Below are 15,221 nucleotides of genomic sequence, written 5' to 3' on the forward strand. Positions count from 1 at the left end.
AGTGAAAGACAATAGAAGAAATGATTGCAGAGGGAGCAAATAGAACATATACCTGAAAGGCAAATTTTCATGCTCTAAATGTCGTGAAAGATTAGAATATTTGGAAACAGTATGTGATTGAAAACAACCATGCTATTCATGTTTACAGCATACAGAACTTCTGTATATATGCTCAACAATATCGAATCAGATACTCTAGCACCAAATATTGCATTTAGTTTGCATGGAAAGCATGAAGTCAGTTTGGCAACATTATCTGAACTAATTACACAGACACTGCCTCTTTGTGTGTATGAGAACACTCATTTGCAACATAATTTTTGAGAATTCCATACTTAAGATTAAGATCCATTAACAAATGTATTTGTAGTGTCTCAGGTACTCCCATTTTCATATACAGATAAAAATTAAGAAAAACTGAGAGTAGATCTCTTCTAGGACATTTCTGAGTGATACATGGGAGAGATTAACATGTTATTTTATGGTGTCATTTTTGCAGCAGAAACACAGACTTATCTAGCAGTCAAAGAATGGCTTTCAAGAGAAGAGTTAAGAGATGAATGATCTGTTTATCTTTCTTCATGCAAGGCACACATTATTAAGACTTTCCACAAAAAAAAAAATCTGATGAGCAGAATGTTCGAATGCACAGGTAAGTTCACACACAGTATTCCATAGCAAATACACAAAACCTTCAGTCAATTAAATCTCAAGTTCCTTTACACGCTGTTAATTGCAGCTGCTTCTTTTACTGATCATGTGTGGTTCCAAAACCATGCAGTAAATCTCAAAAGAGACTGAAATGTAAGCTTCAATCTTGTTACCTTTTCTTCCATCTTTTCGTCAGCCAGATACTGTGCTTCCTGCAGCTGCTTCAAAGCTTCATTGGATAGCAAGCTGTAGCTGTCCTGGAGGGATCTGACTTGCTTTTCCATTTCATTTCTCTCTTCATCTGTCATTCTATTAAGAAAAAAACAAAAACAGAAGAAGGAGATCTCTTTGAATAATTTGTATTCTGCAGGGAGTGATCTGCTTACCTTTACTTTAAAAAGCAAGAGAGGAAATTGGAAAAGTAGTCTGACATAAATATAGCCTAATTACAAGGATGTCCAAGAAAGCTACAATCTGCTTGTAGTCATTCCAGGAAAAGAAGCTACATTAATGTAGAATTTACATTCATACACACTAAAGCATTTAACATTTTCATGTGCCTTTGTCTAAGGATCACCAGTCAAGACAGGTAACATAGCTAGCAAGGAATCATGAGGTATCTCAGCAATTTAGTATCTTACACAGTCTGATTTCAGATACAGATTAAACAAACTTGTGACATACATTTCAAGTACTAATTTACTACTGATTTGTCAATTATTTTGACTTCAAATGAAAATTACTATGTTTTTTAAGCTAACCAGAGGTATATAAACCTAGACAAATTCTTGAAAGTAACAAATCTGCACCAAGCTTCCCTAAATAGGAAGACAAAATTATAAAATTAATGAAAAAAACTGACATATTTGTAGTGAAATGTAATCTGAACTGTCAGATGAGGATATGATTTCTTTTTAAGCAAACAGTATGTACTGATTCAATTTATTGACATTATTTGAAAAATAAAAATTGGCATACTTGTCGCTGTGCTTAGCTAAAAATGACTGAGTAGTCTGCAGAGCTTCAGCTATTTGCTCTTTCTTGGTTGACATTTCATCCAGGGAAATCTGAAAAATAAACAACCTGTGTTCAGGTTAAATATGCACAAATATAAAAACAAACAACCAACATCGTATTTCTATCTAGGACTAAACTCAACACTGTTAGAACTTTATTTTTTTTTTTAAATACCAGCTGTTCTTAGAGTAATATTATTTACTATGTAACTGTATCTCTTATATGGGTAAGTTGTGCTATGCCTTTTGGTCAAATAAGCCATTTGTATTAGAAAACTATTGAGTGAGACAGAATTTATTTTAAAATGTTATTTGTTTGAAAATTAACTAATGAACCAATTAACAAATTAAACCACTTGTTATAGTTGGGACAATTTAAAGCAGTTTTAATAAAAATACGCATACAATGGTTATGTTCCAGAAGTTGCTCACAAAGACAAGAAATAACAACTTTTTAAAAAAACATAACAGAAGGCCACAAACCTTCATGAAATTCAATGATGGAGACAAATGCAGTATCTGACACTTGGAAAATATTAATTACTTATTCCTATTCTTCCTGCTATCATTTCTATGGCATCACCACTAAAGCACTTGTTCTGGCAGAGGAACTTGCAAGAATTTAATCTAACTTTTCTGAGAAACTGCCTGCAGTCTCTTCAGAGAAAAGGACGAATTTGGATAAATTAAGGCAAAGCATCAAAAGGGAGACTTCATTAACAAGCCCAAGATATGCTTAATGTCGGCACTAATAGAACTCCAGCAAGGAGCTTGGGCACTGCATTCACCTGGGTCTGGACACAACCAATTCTGTCCCTATGTGCATCACTCATTTTGAACAGAGCCTCCCTTTGCAATCACCTCCAGCAAGCCACAATCCCACCACTTGTGCTGCTTGGACAGAAACCAAGAGAGCAAGTACTGTAAACACTACACAAGAAGGCAACGTGAGCAGGCTGAGGTAGCAGGTGGGGTCATTAGCTTCACTTTGTTCAGAGAACTGGCATCGCCGCAGCTGCTGTGTGTGTCCTGTCATTCCTGGCACCAGCTTCTCCACCGACTCCACAGCTATACCCCACAGCAGCCCCAGACCACTGTGTGAAACATACTTCAGCTAACATTAGCTATCAAATCACTCATCTACATGTTTCTACAAAAGTTGTCAAGGCACCTGTGCTAGTGAACAGAGACACAAAACCAGCAACCTCAGAAGGTGACACTACTTCATCGGGCTGTTTCACAAGGAAAGGAAACACCCTCAGCATACATCCATCTCCCACAGGCTGGAAGAAGCCAATGTAGCTAACTAACAGGTTACTTGCTGAGGGCTTAGGCTGGATGGGGAACATGCCAGCCACAGTTGCTGTGGTAAGCTGAGATGCTCTAGGGAGTTGAGTGCTGGCCCAATGCCGACAAAAGTTTGCACTGTTGCCATTAACAAGGGCAGAAAAAGATCAGTGTTGAATGTTTATGCAAATCCTGATCCTAACTATTAGTGATTTACCAATAAACATGCTCGAATCAATACAAGCTTACCTCCTCCTATAGATACAGAGACAAACCCAGTGACAGAACTAGCACTGGTCCTCTACAAACAAGCAGCGCACTGGGACCAGCACCCATTGGGACTGCAGGACTGCCGACCTGCCCGACAGCCAGCTTGACTTATGCACATGCTGCTCCAGTGGCTCTAACTGGCACCAGTATGCATGAGCAGGAAGAGTATGCCAGGAGGGCCAAAGAGTATGCAAAAACGCAGGAAGAGGCTGCCAGGAGGGCCAAAATCATGTCTGCATGACCACGCTTCTAGCCCTGTACTGAGGGATGTGGACCACTCCGTCCCTCTGCTGCTCAGTGTGCAGGCAGATCTTCACCTACTGAAATCTTCTTAGGTGTTACTAAGATATTTTGTGGGACAAGCCTAAGAGGGGAGCTGTGAGAAAATTACAGGGAACTTCACAGATGGAAATTTATGGTCAGTTACAACTGTACATGACAACAGGCCACTCCAGCAGCTTGTGGATTAGTGTGATAAAACAGAGGGCTCAGTCAGCACCTGCTATATTTCCTGACAGCCGCTTTGACTATCCCGTAAGAGGATCCCTCAGAATAACTTTTTAAAAGCAAACAAAAAGAAATCTGGTGCTCAGACACCTCCTGCCAAGTTCCTCTTTCCTGGTGCCAGGGTAGAAGTTACCAGACTTATTCACTGGACAAGGCGGCAGACCTACAAAGTGCTGTCCTGCCAGGATGTGCTGTCCCTCTACAAAGGCTGAGTTACAGTGTGCAGGGTCTAAAATGTCTAAACTGACATTTTGCAGTGTCAGAATATGTCACACACCAGGCCTGTAAAAAGCAACTTGCACTTCCTCCTTAGTAACATGTTTGTGTCCCTACACATTGATGTTCATTTACCCAACTCTCCACTTACAATCAAATGTGAAATCACATCTTTAGTAAAATGTGGATGGTGATTTGGAACGGGAAAAAAAGTATCTACGTAATATTTTGTCATTTTAATCAACACAAAAAGCTAAAAGGAGGAAGTGGTATTTTACCAAAAGACATCTGTGTACCTGCTGCTTAGGCAAATCTGTCTTTTCAGCTTTTTCTCCTTCTTCCTTGCTAAGTGTCTTGCTGAGGTTTGACACCCATTTCAGTAAGTCCCCAGCTTTCTCAACATGTTCCTTCTTTTCTTCTTCCATTGATTTCTGATGAGCATCATGAATTGTAAAAAAACATGTAAATGTAAATTGTTGGAATATTTAACATTAATGTCCATAGAAACACAAAATTCTAGCACAATGGTAATATTTGTCACATAAACATAAAGTGATTAGTTTTTATTTACCACCACATGCATTACTATGACACTTGGATGTAGGAAATAATATGCCACACAATTATAGACATTAACAAAGTAATTCTTCAAATGATTTGTAATTATGATTCTGGTGCTTATTCATACAGATGTACATTCATTATAAAATGACTTATATTAAGAAAAAGCATAACTTCCCAGCCACCACTCAGCAGATAAAATCTAAATACTTGCATATAAAGTATCTTTGAATTGCTGCCTTTGCATTACCTTCAGGTGTGGATATGTACAGCCAGCATAGGATATCAGTATTTTGCAATCTATGCACATGGATTACTAAATTACAATTAAGAAGAATACATTGCTTTTATGTCTACAGAACAAGAACAATAAAAGTAAAATACTGAGACATTTAATCTTTTTTCTGCACAGGAGAATATATTTCTTTTTATAGCAGTACAACGCATTAGTAGTTTGAAATTTATCAATACTTATAAAACATGCTTAAGCCCTTCCATGTATCACAAGTGAAAATGAAGACATTATATTTCAATGGTTTTTTTTTAATTTGATATGTAATTGTGATTTATTGTCCTACTAGAGCATGAAAATGATTCTTAAAAAAAAAAAAGATACGTAACTTTATCATGTGAATAGCCCACTAAAATTAATGAAATATCAGTGTTGTAAAAATTACTTATGCATACGTGTTTACTGGACTGCAGACTGAACTTTGTATACTTTATTGCCACTTTTGTAAAACACATGATATCTGCAAGTAGTATTAAGTATCAGGTCACATGAAATACTGCACTGTCTTAATTCACAAAACGGGCAATCCCTTTCAATTTTCAATATAAGAATCTGATTCTTGTCTCACCTTAATCTACCCATTTTGCACTAATCTTAACTTCACTAACCTCAATATAACTTCTAATTTACACAACCTACATGTAGACAATGTCAGACAAGGCCTCTAGGAAAAGATCCACATACTCTGCAGTTGGAAGTAATGAATATGCCTTTCTATAAATTTCAACTTTGTAATGAGTAATATCTACTTCCAGTTTTAGTCGTTTACACTAATTAGTGGTTTGAACTCATTATTAAATTAAAAAACATCATTTATGATTTTCCATAAATGCCATCATAGATCTTTTCCTTGACTTCAATGGTTTTAAAGCAGGCCCCAAAACGAGCACTACTATCTTTGTTCCATTATGAACTATAGTAAAGACTGGAAATGCCAGTTTTCATGGGCTGAGCTGCTTCCAACAATCGCAGCCCAGTGTGCCAATCAAAAACAGCTCTCTCTAAAGCTTCTTTGTAGGTTAACTTCTTCTTTGTTTTGGGGCATGTTATAACTTTACCATACAATTTTTCATCTTTCATCTTTGTAGCTGTGCCAGCATCAATAATACCATTCTTGATTGCATCTTCCATTGTTAATCTGGAATGGGACTTTGGATCTATCAACCCACCAGTCAAGTACTGATACTGCAGGCAGCGCATGCCCAGGTCTTTGTCTACAACATTTAAACGCATAGCTTCAACAGCTGACATAACTGTGTTCCTTACAGGGTGCATGATCCCAGTAAAGATCAGTTCACACTGCTGGATTTGCTTGGCACAACCATCATCAATTAACTCCCTTTGCAAAGCTTCTGAAACACTGTACTTTTTCCCAGTAAATGGATCAATTATGCCTCCTGTACTAACCTGAGCTTCAAGACATCGGAGGGCAGTAACTCTATCTATTAAGTTTTTCCGTGAGGCTTTTAAGACTGGAATTCTTTCATTGGTTTCAGAAAGCCAGAACCCTGCAACAGGACTGTTTAAATCTTTATTTGTCTGTGAACTGCTAACTATAATATCACCAAACTCATCAGCTGTGATTAAACCCTCCTTATATTTATTGACTAATGCTCTGTCAATTCTACCCTGATTTAAGGTCTCCTCGATATCGAACTGTACACCGGTTTTAAGATCTGTAAGCAAAAGAAAAGAATTGCCAGTAGAGTCAAAATATGTAGACTCCTTCCAATCAAATTCCTGTTTTGAAAGCTCAAGATATGTAGCTTTATCAACATAACTTTTTTGATAAGCCTCATAGGAAGTCATTTCAGCTCCTGTTTCAACATCTACTACAGAAATTTTATGACTTTTCTCTGCTGATGGACTGCTTATTTTCCTTTCACCAAATGGAAGCAGAAAGCATTTACTGCTTACACTGAACAAACACATTTTCAGCAAATCACAGTAGTACATTGCTTTCCTGTTATTTGGATTGTGAAAACATTTTGCATTACTAGAAGGCTCATGCAAAAATTTTAGAATTGTGTTATTAAGCAAGCCAAGCTGCACGGCGGTTTCTGGAGGTACACGAACACTTCTTACAGGATCAATGACCCCTCCACTTGCAATTTGAGCCTCAAGGATATTTTTACCTTTTTGTCTTTCTAAGAGTCGAGCTTCAATAGCCTGATACACAGAGATCACTTTCCCAGAAGAGCAATAGCCCAAAACAGCTTTCTCTGCCTCAAGCAGTCTACTCTTGAATTCATTATCTGCAAGCCCTCTAACAATCGAATCATCAACAGAGAATTTCTGACCTGTTGTGGGGTCAATGATGAAACCAGTTGCTGCTTCGGCCTCTAAAAACGCTACTGCCAATGCTTTTCCTATTATTCTTCTCTTTGCTGCAGAAGCAAAAGAGAGTATCTCTTTGCTGGATTCAAGGTACAGCCCAGCTATAGCTGTAGGTTTAGTTAAAAATTTTTCAAGACTTTTCTGAACTTCTTCAATAGCCTTCTGCCCTGAACGGAGCTGTTCAACTGTAAGCCTGTCTAGAAGTTTAACTTCGATCAACTGTCTGGCAGTTACATCATGTCGGAGACCTTGAAATTTAATATCATCATATTCCTCTGTAAAATATTCCAACTGAGTTGCATCATCAACAGTTTTCAAAATCTCTTCCCCTAAGAAAGAGCTCGTCTTTGCAAAGTCTTCTCTCCTAAACCCTTCGGATGCTTTGTATCCCTCAAACATTCTCTCTTCATTACCAAAAGTCTTGTCATTTTCTTGGTTTAATGTTGTAACTTCAACATGCATGTCATACTGCTTGTTCTTCACTATCTGTAAACAGGAATTTTTTTGACACAGTGAGAAATACATTTGCAGAACTATGCTGTACATAATTCACTCCTAAATCCAGCACCAGAGGAACAAAAGGGAGAACTTCAATGTAAGTCAGAAAGGAGAACCACTACTAGCATTAGAGAGCAGAGAAATATAGATAGCTACTTTTAAAATGCATTTGCCATTTCAAATATTTATTCAGTAAGAGAAATATGACTAGACTAAGCAACAATAACTGTTGTTTGTTACTATATGAACTTAGTGGCGTTGATCAAACTTTATTTTGACCAATAATGATACAACGGTGTATGTGAATTCCTATCTCCAATACAAATTTTTAAAATAGCGTGTTTCTTAAATATTAACAAGTCTGCTACAAAGGTCTAAAGAAAAGCTTCTTGTGTCATGTAAGAATGAAGGTGTCCCCTTCACCAAGGTAAGAACATAAGAAACATTAGAAAGAGAATAGAGAATAGTGATAAAGCAAAATTAAAACCAACCAAACAAAAAAAATAGAATAGTAAAAACCAGCACTAGGAAGGCAAACTCTCACAAAACATAGCGTGTACCTCCAAGGGATGCAGTTTTACTACTCCTATTTCATGTTTCACGTCTTCTCCATGTCTAATAGTTTGTCTGGAACTGTGCAGGTTCCTGTTTCCCAATTTGTCCCTTTCAGATGTTCCAGAGATTTGGCTTGCTTTGTCAAAAGTTATCTGGAACTGTGTACTTGTCTGAGAAACAAACTCTGTAAAAGTTTGCGGGCTTGCATCTTCTTCTAGTGATTGGTTTATTCTTGACATCTGGAACTGCACCTCTCTTGGTACTGTATCACCAGCACTCACGTACAATGTATTTTCTTGTATTTGATCAGATTTAAAACCTGGTTTCTCCTGTTTCTGCCTTAACAAAGGCGAGCCAGGTTTCGCACGTGTAGGAAGGTATTCAAATTCTCTAGTTGCAGTGTCACTCAGGTAACCAAAATCATTCCCTCTTCTCTCACAGTTCAATTTAAATCCAGATTCTTGGAGTTTATTATTTTGCTGAACTTCATTCTGAAACAGAAGAAACCTGTGTTCGCTCTCCTTGACCTGTAGGTCCATTTTCTGTTTCAAGCTCTCAACTGTGCGCTTCTGTGCTTCCAATTCTTCCTCAAGTTTCCTGCACTTCTGGTGATAATCCATTTCAGCCCGCTTCCCTTGCTGTAGCTGTTCATGACATTTTTTAAGCCTTTCTTGCAGATCTTCCATTTGTATCTTGTACAACATGATGTTTTCCTCAGCCATATGCTTTTCCTGCTGAAGAGCAATACATTCAAGTTTTATGCCAGAAATGTCTTTTTCTGTGATGCTATGGGATTCTAGTAATTTTTCAACTTTTTTCCTAAATTCCTCTGCAGAATGTTTAAACTTAATGGATTCTTCCTGAAACAGAATCATCTTCTTGTGTGCCATTTGTTCATCCAGAGTCTTCTGATGGAGTTCATCCTGTAATTTCTTTAATTTACTACTTAGCTCTTGTATATGAGCTTGTTGTAGCTGTATCTTCTGCTCGTTCACTCTCTTTTCCATACTTAGAGCATTCATTTGGGCAGTTAGACTTTTAACTTCCTGGTCAATGGTTAGGGTGGAAGCAGTTTGTTTATCACATTTTTGCTTATATTCACTAGCTAAGTCTTTTGTTTTTGCTAGATCAGCTTCTAGGCTTTTGATTTTACATATGAATTCTTGCTCAATTATTGTTTGCTTGTGCAATTGTTCATTTGTTGTACGCAGTTGCTCTTTGAAACCATCTGCTAGGGCTTTTAATGCATCATTTTTCCTCTGAATACTCTCTTTTTCCAAAGTTATCTTCTCTGATTCACACTGAATTTGCTTCATCTGTAGTTTTGTTTCAGTATTCCATTTATTAAGGTCCTCTATCTTTCGTTTCAATGTTTCTGACACCTGATTACTTTTAGCCAATTCATTCTTCAGCATCTGAATTTCCTGCTGGCTTTCCTTCTCTACTTTTGTTTTTTGAAGCAATTGTTCTTGAATTTTCTTATATTGGTCTTGAAGATTATTTGCTTCTCCTTTGCATGACTGTATTCTGTGTTCAGCTGCCAGCTTCTCTTTTTGAAGACAACTGATTTGTGAATTTAAATGTTTGATAGTGACTTCAGTTTTTGTTTGTGATCTAGTTAATTCCTCTACTTCTCTTTTCAGCTGTGTCTTTTCTTGCTGAACAGATTTCAGCTCCTCCTGATAATTCATCTTAATTTTCTTAAGATCTATAGCTTCTTGCATCACTTCTTCAGCTTTACCTGTGGTTCTATGTAACTGCTTGTCCAATTCTTTCAACTGCTGCAAATATCCCTGCTCTACTTGGTCTTTTTCCTCCAACTTAATTTTTAGACATTTAAGTTCACTATTGACTTTATCTAGTTTTTCTTTTAATAAACGAGACTTTTCTTCTGTTGACGATTTCTGAAGCTCAATTTCATTCAGTTCATATTTCAGGTCTTTAATAGTTTTATCAGCTTTTTGGTTAGCAAGGGTTAGCTCATCTATCTTCCGTTTAAGCTCTTCTACTTTTTTTGCTTCTTGTTTCTTCTGGAAACTTGCAATTTCAGAATCAGTCCTACACTGTCTGCCCTGCCCAGCCACAAAAGTTGGGAGGGAAGTTTCTCTAGTTACAGAGTACCCACCTTCAACAACCTTCCCTCTGGCTTCAGTTTTCTCTTTTTCCTGCAGCTTTATTTCTGATAGATTCCACTTAAATTCAAGATCTTGTTCCATCTGCTTTATCAGTTTCATAAGTTTCTCCTCTCCTTCTGATTTTTTCTTCATCTCCTGTATCAAGGCTTTTTTTTGTTGCTCTAAATCATGAAGATTAGTATCTTTTCTTCTTAGAAGCTCTTCAAGGTTTCTTCTGGTAAAGGTGCTTTCTTCTATTTGATTTCGAAAAGCACGAAGGTTTTCTTCCAATATACTTCTTTGAGCCTCTGCCTGAAAAATGAGCTGCCTTACACACTCCAACTCCTGCTCTGCATCCGCTTTCTCTTTCTCAATGCTCTCTAGGTCTATACGACACTGCTTTGCCTCTTGCTCAGCCTTGGTCTTCTGAAGACAGATCTCTTCCATGTCTTTTTGCTGCCTCTTCCGCTCTTTTTCTGCAGCTTCCCTCACTTTAGGAAGCTCCTGCTCCACTTGGAATTTTTGTTTCTTCATATCTTCCAACATATCCTCAAGTGTTTTTACCTTTCCCATGAGTTTTCTGTTCTCATCAATTGTGCTATTTTGCTGTGCCATTAGAACTGAATACGCCTCACGCACTGATGCTTCCTTATTCTTTAAAATCTGTAAAAGAACGAGACAAACTGCAATGTATTTTTTGCAATACAGCATATGAAACATGTTAGGCTCTTTAAAAAGCAGAGCAGAAAATACTTACTTATATATATACATAGTACATCCAGAAAGTAGGATGAGCAGTTCCCGCCACCATCACCTTCTCTTGATACAGCAAGCTTCAGGAAGTTATCATTAGCCAAAGAAGAAACCGTTCACAAAGACATCCACAAAGCAAAAAGTCTTGAAGCCTCTCCTTCAGTCAGATGCCTCTTAGCAGTAAGCAGTGTCAAACAACAGCTTGCGTATGCTTTTGTCCCCAAACAGGTAGAGTAAACAGTGAGTCAAACACTATGTGCAAGAATTCCCAAGGAGAAAGCGGCCTAGCATTTCTGGATCAGTTCAGCAGGAACTGGAAGAAGGATTTTATGCTTGCAAGCAAAAATAGCACACAAGAAGTTTGGAAATCCCCTCCAAGAAAAGAAATAGTATCTAGAGCTAGAGGTAAGATACATCAGCTCCAGAAAGAGAAATAAAAAAGAAGAAAAAAAGAAAAAAATTGAGAGAGAAAATCCCAATACATCTATGCTCCGTGGTGTGCTCCACAGCCCAAATGCCTCCACTGGCTTAGCTAGGGGACTGGTAAGAGCACAGCTGCTCTGCAGTGTAGACACAATTAGAAGTATAAACATGGTAATTAGGAACATCCTAGTGAAAACCAGAAGGCTAGTAGCCTCCATGTTGGCAGATCAAGAGAAACTCTTACAAGCAAGATGTGTATTCACCAGTAATAATATAGTTGAAACCATACATACCTTGTCTTCATTAGCATTTTTAAGGCATTAGTTACCAAACGTGAGCTAATAGGAAGTAAGAACATACCTATATTCCTGTGACCATACAAACATGGCATGAAGAGTAACTATAGCACCATTTTCAATTAGATAAAATGTCAGTTTAGTTCAAATTTACCAGATTTACTTGATTTTTCATATGATATATTAAACTTATTTCCTAAAAGGCTAATGCAAAGGCAGCTTCTCCAATTCCTCTCCATATTTCCCTTGTGTCACAATTTTGAACAGATCCCAACAGATACAAAGCGTTTAAATTGGTTTCTTAACAGATCTCCTACTATGCTTCCACAGACACAAAATCTAATGTACTATGCTTGAAAAAGAAAAAATAAAAATAGAGGTACAGTCACAAACTATGTCTTGTTAGCTTTCATTATTTTTAATCAATATGTCTGAGCATGAGCTGGGTGCAGAAAAGGATGGTAATTAGATAGTAATACAAAATAAACAAAAATGAATTTATAAGAATCTTTAAAATGTATGTATCTCAAAATGCAATTAGTATCATTAGCATATTCATTGTTTAAGTTACAGTCAATCAACTTTAAATCACTTGACCTCGACATATTTTGAGATTGAAATGTTGATTTAGATTGGTTTAGAATCATTCTTAAGTTAACTCTTTCATTTGCATTGCATAATAACTCGGGTACCTTAGTAACAGTTGTGCTTCTTTTCTCTTCATTATCATCGTGTCTTTTTTTTTGCTTTTCTTTTTTTTCAAGTGAGGCTTTTCCACCTGTTTTTTCACAGAATATTTTCTGGACATCAGTGTTTTTTCCAGGTGCCTTTGTGCTGTGACCCTTAACTCCATTGTCCATTTCTGCAACTAGCAATAAATCTTTACATTTCTGACCCTGTTCTAACCTCTCTTCTCCACTCCACTTCTTCCTGCTTATATTTATGTTGTCCAAATCACAGATTTTCCCCTGTGATATTTTCTTCTCACTTCCTTTCTCATCATGACTCAAAAGTTTTTTTGCTAATTCATGTCCTGGTAATGGAAAATAATTTTCTCCTGCAGAAATCATTTCTGAGAGGGCTGTATTTGCATTTAAGTCACCAGCATTACATAACAATTCTGTACCTAAACTTGGATCACTCCGCACTGGTGACACTTCAAAATCTAATGAATGAGACTCAGAGGCTTTTGCTGCATACTGATTCTCTGAAATATTTCCTGAAGAAACAGTTACAATTTCTTGCATTGTACTCTTGGCTTCATTTGGACTTAAATTTGTTTTTTCTAGGACTTTGTTTTCTGCTATGAAGTAACTTTTATCCAGAGATGCTCTGTGCAATTCGTTTGTTTCCCTTTCAACACTAGCAGAAATGCCTGGCTCGCTCACAGATTGCAAATTTAATTTTGTTTTTTCACTTCCGTTGTGCACTACCAGCTCTCTGAAAGGGCATGCAACGTTCTTTGCAGGTGTTGCATCCCTTACACCTGAGACAGCATCGCCTTTTTCACCACACACTTGAAACTCTCTGTCTTCAGAATTTAAAGTATTATGGCTATTACTTTCTGTAAAGCAATGTTCTTTACCCTGACATTCAAGATGAGTTCTTGGTGAAAAACGTTGCTTCTTGTAAGCGCTGATATCCAGGGCCCGCTTTCGACTTTTTGGAGTAACTTCAACTTTCTTCCTTGTTAGCTCAGACCTAGTTTCTGATTGCATCTCACATTCTTCCTTTGTTGAAACATCACTCCTTGCCCTTCTTGAAAATTTTTTTCCTGCGGTTTTGTGTATCATTTCCACTTCAGGCAACATCTTTGATACTCCTCCTGTTTCCTGTCTGTCTCCATTAACAATTTGCTCATTTAACATTTCACCAGAATCGTTACTCACACTCACACAAATCTCAGCTGAAACAAAGCAATCTTTTCTACCATTTTCTTCTTCTTTATTCTGATTACCAAAACCTATTAAATTATCTTGCTCTGTGTGTAGCTTATTTTCTCTGTTGCCACTATTGCTACTTTCTTGACCCTGGAAACTTAAAAATTGCTTTAACGTTCTATCAGTTTTGATTTCATCATATCTGTGTACATCTAATTTTCTGCTGTCAATTTTGAATTTATTTTCTGTGCGGTTAGGTTTACTGGAAGAGTTATCTTTCTGCAAATAGTCCACATCCATCATGCTTTCATTAGGTGTGTTATCCTCTCTGAATTCAACAGCTTCATTACATCCCAAACATTGAAAGACTTCAGTTGACTCCACAGGTTGCTGGAGTTCACTCTCTTCTGGTAAGGTCTAAGCATAACAGCACATGGATTAAACTGAGATATCACGGAATGTATCTTATTTTTTCCTTATGCATTCTTAATGCCATTACTGAGAGTTAGAAAGAAAGATTGGCATGGAAGAAATGCTTAGAACAATCACAGACTTCAGAGGTCTGATCCAGGAAGAAAAAAATTATCATTTCTCCTTTGAAAGGGATTATTCATTTTCTGATTCACTACCCAGATTACGAAGAAAAAACCCATCAAATAATTTTGAGACTGGAAATCTACTTAGGTTATCTTCAAATAAGCTATCAAAGATTTAGAAGGCTGTCGGAAAGCGGAGGAGGATGGAAGATGTGGGGTGTCTGATATCCAAAGAAGCAGTGCTGGAGATTCAGAGCAGACTGAAACTCGAAAGAGTTTAAAAGATTCCATTTGCTCTTGAAGAATGTGAAGCCTACTGGCATTCACAGGTTTCTTGATCCTTGTTTCAATTCTTAGGGTTTTTTTCACTTTTTATCCTTGATACTGTTAGCATTATTAGTCACACTAAATCCTCAGTTATAATGGCTACTTATCAACAAACATTATCTATTTCCATCCATATGCTCCACCACTTCATGATGCACAAAGATCCATGCTGTCAGAGTTACAGTTTGCCCAGAGGTATTCAAGAGCAAGAAAAGCCAACAAAGACAAAGCCAGCACCAGAATTACATAACATTTGTTTAAGAGCTCTGATTTTTTTTCCTGTAGTAACATTAAAATGTATACCCTTATGAGAGTGTTGTCCAATTTTATATCATTTATATAGGACTACATTAATATGGGCACAATTAATTACAGGTCTACATTTAATATAAGCATTATTTTAGAGATATGCACTGTGTAATTATATTAAAACACTGTAGTTCTTAACGATTATACAATTTCTTTCAGAGAGAAACACTTCCAGAAAAAGTAAAGAATTTAAAAGGATTTTTTTCTCAATTATTTGGAAGGTTGATTCTGCATCAAGTATGTATTTAGAGTAATTTGCCTGCCTAATTTCAGTAACCTACTCTCGTTAATAAGATTCAATGCTAAGCATAAATAACATGCTTTTGACCCCAAGGAATCAATACAGTAGAAAGGTAGAAGGGAAAAAAAAAATAATCTAAGCACGTCAAAAAC

The 15,221-nt window shown here is 36.9% G+C and overlaps 1 protein-coding gene across 5 annotated transcripts in view; it reads right to left on the bottom strand.

The window, feature by feature from the left end:
• The window catches only part of DST (dystonin), a 310,564-nt gene that overhangs the window by 115,173 nt on the left and 180,170 nt on the right, over positions 1 to 15,221 (bottom strand). For 3 of the 5 annotated variants that reach the window (XM_086743267.1, XM_086743269.1, XM_086743268.1), the window contains 3 exons: positions 4,244 to 4,378; positions 1,630 to 1,718; positions 825 to 960 (listed from right to left, as the gene is read on the bottom strand). In XM_086743267.1, coding sequence (XP_086599393.1) covers positions 825 to 960; positions 1,630 to 1,718; positions 4,244 to 4,378 — 360 coding nt within the window. Of the gene's footprint in view, positions 1 to 824; positions 961 to 1,629; positions 1,719 to 4,243; positions 4,379 to 5,706; positions 7,624 to 8,195; positions 10,968 to 12,468; positions 14,074 to 15,221 lie in introns of those variants that run through there. The other 2 variants (XM_086743270.1, XM_010126718.2) reach the window with 2 other exon arrangements.

This window comes from Chlamydotis macqueenii, chromosome 3 (assembly GCF_036417535.1).
Source record: "Chlamydotis macqueenii isolate bChlMac1 chromosome 3, bChlMac1.mat, whole genome shotgun sequence".
NCBI classification, from domain to species: Eukaryota; Metazoa; Chordata; class Aves; order Otidiformes; family Otididae; genus Chlamydotis; species Chlamydotis macqueenii.